The sequence below is a fragment of the Myotis davidii genome, unplaced genomic scaffold (genome assembly GCF_000327345.1).
Source record: "Myotis davidii unplaced genomic scaffold, ASM32734v1 scaffold854, whole genome shotgun sequence".
Taxonomy (NCBI): Eukaryota; Metazoa; Chordata; class Mammalia; order Chiroptera; family Vespertilionidae; genus Myotis; species Myotis davidii.
This window is the reverse complement of record NW_006285939.1, coordinates 1609317-1618384: the sequence shown is the minus strand read 5'-3', so window position 1 is coordinate 1618384 and position 9068 is coordinate 1609317. Positions and strand designations below refer to the sequence as shown.

Sequence of the window (9068 nt, the reverse complement as noted above, 5' to 3'; positions counted from 1 at the left end):
AGGAAGGGAGAGGGATAGAGAGTTAGAAACATCGATGAAAGAGAAACATCAATCAGCTGCCTCCTGCACACCCCTACTGGGTACATGCCCACAACCAAGGTACACGCCCCTGACCGGAATCGAACCTGGGACCCTTCAGTCACAGGTGGACGCTCTATCCACTGAACCAAACCGGTTAGGGCTCATTTCTTCTTTTAAAGAAACTCTGACTTGTTCCAGGCCAGGAAGGAGTCTAGGGAGTGAAGAAAGCACAGCCTCTTCCCTTCAGCTGCGAGGCAGGTAAGGAACAAGAGAACCCGGTCAGCGGGGAGGCGGCGGGAAGTGTCAGAGGCCCTTGGAGGAAGGCCTCTGGACTCAGAGCCTCCGGCCCCGCTTGAGGCAGCACCTGGCAGACACACCATCCTCAGACTCGCTGCGGAGGCCTTGCTGTGTAAGGGCCCGTCTGGGTCCTTTGTAAACACACTTGTGAGATTGGCTTAGTCCTGAGGTTTGTTCTTGGTCTTGTTTTCCTGGATTAAATTGAAGAGCTTGGTTTAGTTTCCAGTCCTGGACCCTGCCCTAGGCCGGAAGGGAGATTGGGGCGCAGGCCTGACTCCTCAAGACTTGAATTCCCGCCCCCGCGTCTCTGTGGACTGGACACCCACTTTCACTAGGAGTGTGCGTGCGAGCGGGGCTTCTCCGCACCGGGCGGGCCCCGGATCAGACTTTGGCGAAGGTGTGCCCCTGCCACGCAATGCTGAGCTCTCCCCGGGTTGGATTTCTCACACCAGAAGCTCAGCGTGACGCCTGGAAATCTCCGTGTTACAGGAGTCCCAGTGAATCCTCCTACCACTGGATTTTAGGACGTGAGGCTCTGAGCACTAAGTGAAGGCATGGCCTACACAGTCAAGGTCTGGGGGTCTGGAGAGCACTTACCAGCCTGGCGCAGACAGAGCCACATGGAGGCGTGTCCCCCCCACCCCCCACCCCCCCTGCCAAGGTCTCCCCCAGCGCGTCCTCTGCCCCTGTGGCCCCATCCTCTGCCTGTGCCAGGGCCCCTGCACACCCTTTTCACCGACGCCTGCATCCTGAGAGGCTTTCTGTGTGGGAAAGTGCCGCTTACTCTGATGTAACCTGTAGATGCCATGTAAACGTCTCTAGTGGTAGGATCCTTCATTACAGGAACAGGTGGGAGAGAGCACAGGAGGAGAGGGGCCTCTGAACCTCATCAGCCATCTTCCAATGGGAGCTTCAGTCCCTCCCGCAGGTCTGGGAAGGCGTCAGTGTCCTCATGGAGCCGAGCCCAGGAAGGGGCTGGACAAAGGGACTGTCATCACAGCCTGTGAAACTCCCCCGGGGGAGTCGGCATCCTGTTCCGCTTAGGAGTGAAGGCTCCTGTTGCACAGCGCAGAGCCATGGCTTCCCTCACGGGCCTGCTGCCTCCAGACGCCTGCAGATAGGATCTGGGTGTCTCGGGGCCTCTGCCCTGCATTCTCCCAGGCTGTTTGATCCTGAGCCACTTTCAAGCAGTTCTTTCCAAAGGACCAAGGCCCGGTGTCTGTCACAGCATGTCTTGTTCTCAGGGAGGGCCCAGGATGGCCTGCAGCTCAGTCACCTGGGCCCCTCGCCCCGGAGGGCAGGGTGCTGTGCCCCTGGGTGCCGGGTCTGCGGGGAATGACGGAGCGGTCCGTAGGCCAGTGATGATGAGCTTCGGAGTGCACTTCACTCCCCTCTCCACCCTGAGCCCATGCACTTCATACACGGGTGTAGGAGCCACACAAAACCAAGTGGCCACTCTGTTCCTGGTAAAGCTGCTTTGAGGAAAGGGCTTGATGCTGAGGCCAAACGGCTCCCTTCTGCTTCCCTGACCTGTCGCACTACGTCCTCCCCACCTTGCGCAGCTGCACCGTCGAGTGAGGTGGGCCACTGCTTGTCCGCTACCAAGCCCTGCCGCCATGTCAGCCTGGCTGGAACCCCCTCCTTCTCCCCTCTGTGTGCCCTCATGGTGTGTGGACTCAGACAGGTGGCTTGACAGTGGACCAAGGTTGTTATGCGGAACCTTGGGAAAATCTCGGAGACTCTGTGAAGGTTTTCTTTCTTGGAACAGTTAAGACTCCAGCCATGGTGTTGATCAGTTGCTCTGCGAACCCATAAGGCAGCTGCACTGGGGAGGTGCACCCAGAGCCCCTGCTCCGAGTCCCAGCTCGCTGGCCCTTGCAGCACCTGTCCCCACACGCCAGCGAGGGGGCCCGGGCCTCCTGTCCCACGTAAGGCAAAGGGAATTAAAGTTGGACTAAATCAGGGGTCCATAATTACTGAAAAGAAAAGAAGAAAGATGAATAAGCAAAGATCTGAAGGCACTTGGCTTTGCTGGAATGGTCACAGCCTGTTCGGGCTGCAGACAGTGAGCCACACGACAGGGAGCTCCGTCCATGGATATTTGAACAGCGGGGGAGTCACACTCGAGGCCGACAGCACGGGGCAGGCAGGCGTAGGTGTGGGAATTAGCGGGGGACAAACTGAACGTCCCTGCCTTGGGGACCCGGTGTCCTGTGGACACAGAGGGCTTGAGAGGTCTCGGGCGCTGTTCTGAGCACGTCACATGTACTGATCACTGTGCTACTCACACTTACCCTGAGCAGGGGGCTCCTGGTCATCCCTGCATAACAAGTGAGGAACTGAGGCACCGGCAGTTAAGTGACTTGCCCCAAATCACACAACCAGCAAATGGCAACTATAACGTTTCAACCCGGTCTACGTCCGTTCATCGTGAACTTTAAATGCGTGTGATTCACCGGGGACTCTGGGTTGAAAGCAGGTGCTGTCCAGCAGATCTGGGCTGGCACCCGAGTGGTCCTGCACTCCCGACCAGTCCCATGGCACCCGCTGCTGGTCCTGGAGCCACTTGCAGTGGGGAGACTCTGGTGTGGTGGGGACACCTGGTGCTGGAAACGTAAGCATACAGTAGTTCTCAACCTTCCTAATGCCGTGACCCTTTAATACAGTTCCTCATGTTGTGGTGACCCCCAACCATAAAATTATTTTCGTCGCTACTTCACAACTGTAATGTTGCTACTGTTACAAATTGTAATGTAAATATCTGATATGCAGGATGTATTTTCAGGGGTCGCGACCCACAGGTTGAGAACCGCTGATAGGAGTTGCATCTCTTTCTGTGTTGTCTTCATTCAGACTCTGTGTGGTTAGCCTGGCCCTGGTTAATTAGTTGAAGCTGTGAAAACCCATGCACGCTAATTCAGGAGAGAGGAGGAGTAATTGAAGAGCACCGAGCTCCAGAGGCAAGGACAGCAAAGACAACACATCAGGCCTATCTCGGGATGCGAGGTGCCGTCAGGATCCAGCCTCTCAGCCCCGTAGGCCTCTCACTCCCTCCGTTCCTGTGCAGGGTCTGTCTTCATTCTGTTCTGCTTGTCCGTTTTCCACGCACAGCTGCCTGCCCCCAAGTCCACGATTTCTTCCAGCCCGAGGGTCCACAGCAACCGCATGCACGCTTTCTTAGTTTAAATTCTTGAAGGGCGGGATCTGATTGTTTGCTCTCACAGGCAGCGAGTGCAGACGCTGTGAGTGGAGCAATGAGGCAAGAAGGGTGGTAGACAGATTGTCTGACATGTCTAATTCCGTGCAGGACCAAGTACCCACTGAGTCCACGCCTGGCGCCTCCTTGGTGGGGCCGTTAGAAGGAAATAGATTGTTTATTTACTCGGCCTCTGCCAGCTGCCAGGCGTGTGCCCAGGGATGGGGATATGCAGGTGGGAGATACGGCTCTGGTGTCAGGGAATCAGGTTCTAATGGGAAAGGAGTTCTTCTCCAGAACTATAGGCTAACTTACAGCAGACCCGGCCCTCCTCTGAGAACAATTAGAAAAGCGGGGAAAAGCTGCATTTTAGCTTTGCTAATTACATATTTATATTCTGTAAATACATTTGTTTTCCATAATTACACATTATCTCTGTGTACATATATTTCAGCTACCCTTATTGTTCTCTGAAAGACAACATAGATAGATGATAGATGATAGGTGATAGCTGTATGATAGATAGATGATACATTCTTTTTATTCGGGTCCTAGATCTCTTCTCCAGAGCTCTTCAGTGTGGTGGCCATGGACCACAAATGCTATTTAAAGTTAAGTTAATGGAAACGAAATACAGTCACAAATTCTGCTTCTCTGCCAGGTGGACTGTGTGTGCAGCACAGGGAGACCATGTCCATCACTTTGGAAAATTCTATTGGACAACATTTTAGTTCCCTGGAACCTTTCGTTTTTTGGTCGGGTTAATTTTAGATTTTTATTTCAGACTAGAGGCCCTTTCAGACTAGAGGCCCAATGCATGAAATTCGTGCAAGAGTAGGCCTTCCTTCCCCCGGCTGCCTGCACCGGCTTCCCTCTGGCACCCGGGACCTGGGCTTCCCTCGCAGCCCTGGCTTCACCTGGTCATCTGGAAGGTCATCCAGATGGATGTCTGGTCTAAGTAGCATATTATGCTTTTATTATTATAGATAGTATTACCCCTGTGCATGGGACTTTCGGTGGTTTAGACTCTTTAATTTAGTATGATGTTCAGATTTAATAGTGTGACTCAGCTCTGTTCCCATGCCTGTCCAGAGCAGGCCCAGCGAAGTCAGTGGCTGAAAGCAAACAGGGTGACTCAATCCAACACCAGGTCCTGCTGCTCTGTGGGTGTCCTGCATAGAAGACGGGGCTCAGAGCGCGGACCCCAGTCACCACGTGACCTCGGGCTTCTCTATCTTGAGATGCCAAATGGTAAAAGCACTACTGTGTTGGTTCTTGGAATCCCCACTGGGGAATCTGTTTTGTGAGAATATGGGGCAGTGGGACTTCTACTGGACCGCATCCCAGCTTTGGCGTTAATTGGCTTTTAAACAGACAACATCTCTCAGTGGTTATGCGCAAGTCCTGGCACCTCTCTGTGGCCCGTGCCTCGTGGCCGGTAACTGTGGTTCTGCACAGGTGAAGATGACTGTGTAAAGGTCCGGGGTGCCGTCCGGCCTGGTTTCGGGCTTCGGGGCAGGCTGGGCCCGTAGCTACTCTACTCACGCTGTGCTGTGTCGTTTTGTCTTGCAGTGATTCCCCTCAAAGCTTCTGAAGACTCATCCTTTGGGAAGACGGGGACGTGGGCGTTTTTTGCAGGTAAAGCTTGCGTTCTGTTTTGTTATAAGATCTACCTCACCTTAAGGTGAGAGGGAAGGACTAGAGCAGGAAGAGAGGACCCTAACTTCTTAGATTTGTCACAATATCACATTGTTTTCTTGCCCTAAACTTACTCAAGAGTAGGATGGGAATTCTGGTGGTGCCGAGGGTTTAGGAAACGCGGAGGTGGAAGCTCCAGGCTGCATCGTTTGGGGCTTTGTTTTGCTCCAGAATTCCTACTCTCACGTGATTTTAGGGAAGGACCTTCGGGTAAAACAAAAATGGCAAATAACGTCCACTGCGACTAGTTCTTTCTCAGGTTCATAGGAGCCTGGGATCTGGAAACAGCTTGAAATCTGAAGCAAGTGCTTTTCAACCCATTTGAAGTTGCAGGGGTCGTTGGAAGCACTGATGCCTGCACCCCATTTGCAGAGGTTCTGACGAGCGGGAAGGGCTTGAGAGCACAGCTGCTTCCCGCACAGCCAGGCCTTTGAGCAGTGGCTCCCGAGCTGGTCGCAGACCCGCAGCCCACACCAGCGTCTCCGGGAGCCCTTATGGATGCCCTTTGGCGGGCACTGCCCTTGCTCACAGAACCAGGAACTCGGTGGTTCTGAGGCAGCTCCACCTGGAGCCTTGCGGCAGGACCTGAGCAGGAGGCAGCTGGGCCTCCCCAGGGACATTGGCCAACAGGTGCATATAGTGTTGGTGCTACAACTAGCATTTTGGTGCTACTGGCATCTCTTGGGTAGAGGCCAAGGATGCTGCCAAACAACCTACAATGCCCAGGCCGGCTTCCTGCAGCAAAGAATTTTCTGCCCCTAATGCCACGCCTGCCAAGGCTAGGAACCGGGCCTCGAAGGCAGGAAAGCCACAGCAATGACCACAGAGCTGAGGACTTTGACCATAAGCAATGAGGGACTGTGCTTGTCAGCTCCCAGGCAGGGCCTCTGGTCAGCACTAAACCGAGTCCTGCTAAGAGCTGGTTGGGACATGGTGAGGGGTCACTCATGTGCGGCAGGCATGGATAGATGGGAGTGACCTTGTCACAAAGATCCCAGGAGAGTGTGCCCTGGGGCCTCACCAACCCCTTCAGGTAACTCACCAGGTGTGCTGGGAGCAAAGCTTGCCCTGGGGGAAGCAGTGGGAGCTATGTACAAGCAGGGGGTCAGGCCGGGGTTTCTCTCTCTCCTTCTCCCTCTAAAGTCGATCACGACTTTTTTCAAAAGCACTTTTCCTTTTGGGAAAGTGCAACCATAATTATGCACCTTGCTTGCCAACCGTAAGGTGTCACTCAGGTAGGCCATTAGGGTGATTGTTGCCTTTCGAAGTCACAGATACTGTTTCTCTGGTTGCGCTTCGCTCCAACAGTGATGCTTTGTTTTCCCCGCTCTGCTTCTGCCTGTTTGTAGCTGCCTTTTTCTTTATTTATGACCTCCAGCCAAATAGTCTCCGATTTCCTCCCTTAGCCTTTCATTCAGTGAATGTCTGTTCATTAGCAAACGTGAAAGTGACTGGACTCCTCGGAAGGTGAGGCAGCAGGAAAAGCGGTCGACTGTCGCCAGCTTCTCTGGCCGGGACGGTGATGGGTGGGAGGCCTGGGAGGCCCCAAGGCAGGTCGCTGGCTGTGGAGACAGAGGGAGCCCGCTCTACCACCAGGTCACAGTCTCCTGGGGGTCTGGGAGTAGTAACCCAGACTCCATGCCCCCCTGAGAACCTGATTACATGTTCAGGAAGAGATCAGAGAATGTGCAGTGTGTCAGGGCTCCCGCTATTTCCAGGACGGGGACGATGTACTTGGAAGGACTGTAGCGTGTAGTCCCCAGCGCCTTGCAGCACGATCAGCATCTCTGAGACACTCTGTGGGTAATAGCGCTTTGCAGTTCACGTGTGGCTACAGAGTGTCAGGGTCACTCTCGGCTTAGCTCTACGCAGTGCAGGCAGCCCAGCAGGCCCTCTCTTCTCGGCACAGATCAGCTGTTTCCATGGCACCCTTCCCCTGGGATTTCGGCATCCGTTTCTCTGGGCTTTGCTTTTTTAACCCAGGCGCAGCGTTGGCGAGGTCAGGGGTACAGTTGCAATTCCCCGGCGCCTGATCCCAGGCCTTTGCCCTTCTGTTCCTGGATGGGAGAGCTACAGTGGGGCCTGCCGGTGGTCATCCGTCCTCCGGGGCTTGGCGGGGCCTGGCTGTGCACCCGCAGCACAAAAAGGCATTGTCAGGCCTCTCACGAGATGCTGTTGCTCAGATTTCACAGGCTGGGCAAACAGTGGCAGAGTGCACAGCTCCCTCTACGGAGCTGCCATCTCCCCGGCCTTGGCGTTGGCTCTGGAAATGGAGAGGACTGGCATCCACTTCCCAGATTCAGTGGTTCGGGAGAGTTGGGTTCCTTGCCTGAGCTGAGGGGTGCTGGGCTCACCAGGTTTCAAAGCAGCTCTGCATACCCAGGCAGCCTCGGGTTGCCCAGCAACAGGTGCTGTCTGCCTTCTGGGGGCCACTCTGCAGGCCTATGTGGCCTGGGTTTCTGGGAGGACGGGAGCGAGCATGCAACCCTGTGCACCATTTCAGCCTCCCCACGGGGCGATCATCTCTCCAGCCTGCTGTCCCCACCATCTGCTTCAGGGAGGCCTGGGCCGGGGCTGTGTTCTGCATGGTGGCTTGCAATTGAGCCTAAAAATAGCACTGGTGACTCTGGAAGTGCAATGGCAGAAGACAAAGTGCAGATGAATTCGGGGAATGCAACAGGATTTTGGAATTATTTGAGGTGCAGGTAAACGGGGTACCTTGAAAGCAAATCCCAGATGTAGTGAAACCACAGGCGTTTTGCTCAGTTTGGAGCTGAAGGCTGGGGTTCAGTCTGGACAAGCATTGTTTGGCCTGGGCTGTTCTAAAACCTCTGAGCAGCACCTGTAGCCAGGGAGGTGTTTCTGTAAGGGTTAAAGGAGTGGGGCCCGGAGGCCAGCCTGAGCGTGCTGCCTGGGACGAGCCGCCTGCCTGCCCGGTCTCAGCTTTGCCCCAGCTGCTCTGGGACCCGTGGCAGCTGTGGCCCTGGCTCACAGGGTCAGGGCTGGGTCTTGGTTCGCATAGTCTTTATGCAGCAGGAGGAAAGGTTGGAACAGAGGAAAACAGAACTTTGGGGTGATGGCTGCTGCCCAACCTGGGGAAGCTCACTGTTTTGGCTTCTCTCCTTCTGCGAGGCCACACGTTTTAAGGTGCAGACAGCGTCAAGGGCACACTAGCACGCAGGCGGTCACTGGAGCCGGTGGGGCCTCACCGGCTGCTGGTGCCTGCTGGCCGGAGGGCCTGTGTGCTCGGCGGGTAGCGGAGCCTTCCAGACTGGCCTGATGTTTTATGATCTGTATCGGTAGCTGCCTGTGGAGAGTCCCCATTGTGCCATGTTGAGGAGGCTGTGATCTGAAACCCTAACATGGGCCTCTTGGAGCCCCTCGCCTCCTGCCAGGGCAGAGTGGCCACTGATGTCTACAGTATGCTCTGGGGACACTGTGGTAGTGTCTCACCGTGGCCTTGTCCTTCCGTGGTTTCTGCAGTCCCAGAACCAAGGGCAGAGTTCAGATGTAGAGGTGGGCTGTGCATGGGGGTGCCTGCTCCAGCAGCACACAGTAGGACAGCTTCTCTCCATCTGAGAATGACACTGAGACCACATTTTCCTTGCTTTCTGGTCCAGGGGCCACCTCTCCAGAATCCCTATGAGGCAGATGTGTCCACCTGGCCCACATCTGTCTGCCTGGCACTGTGCCCACACTGTTCCCCATCCCTTTGTCCCAGACTCGGCTCTGCAGCCTGTTCCCAGTGAGTCTGCTCCATGGTGTAAAATCCAGGACTGTATCCTGGTCAGTGTGGCTCAGTTGGGCATACTAGAGGCAACCAATCAATGTTTCTCTCTCCCATCGATGTCTTTCT

The 9068-nt window shown here is 55.0% G+C and overlaps 1 protein-coding gene across 1 annotated transcript in view; it reads left to right on the top strand.

The window, feature by feature from the left end:
- Positions 1 to 9068, top strand: part of VSTM4 (V-set and transmembrane domain containing 4) — an 89074-nt gene that overhangs the window by 16737 nt on the left and 63269 nt on the right. The window contains exon 3 of the mRNA XM_006757152.2: positions 5087 to 5152. Within this exon, the coding sequence (XP_006757215.1) occupies positions 5087 to 5152 (66 nt within the window). The remainder of the gene's footprint in view (positions 1 to 5086; positions 5153 to 9068) is intronic.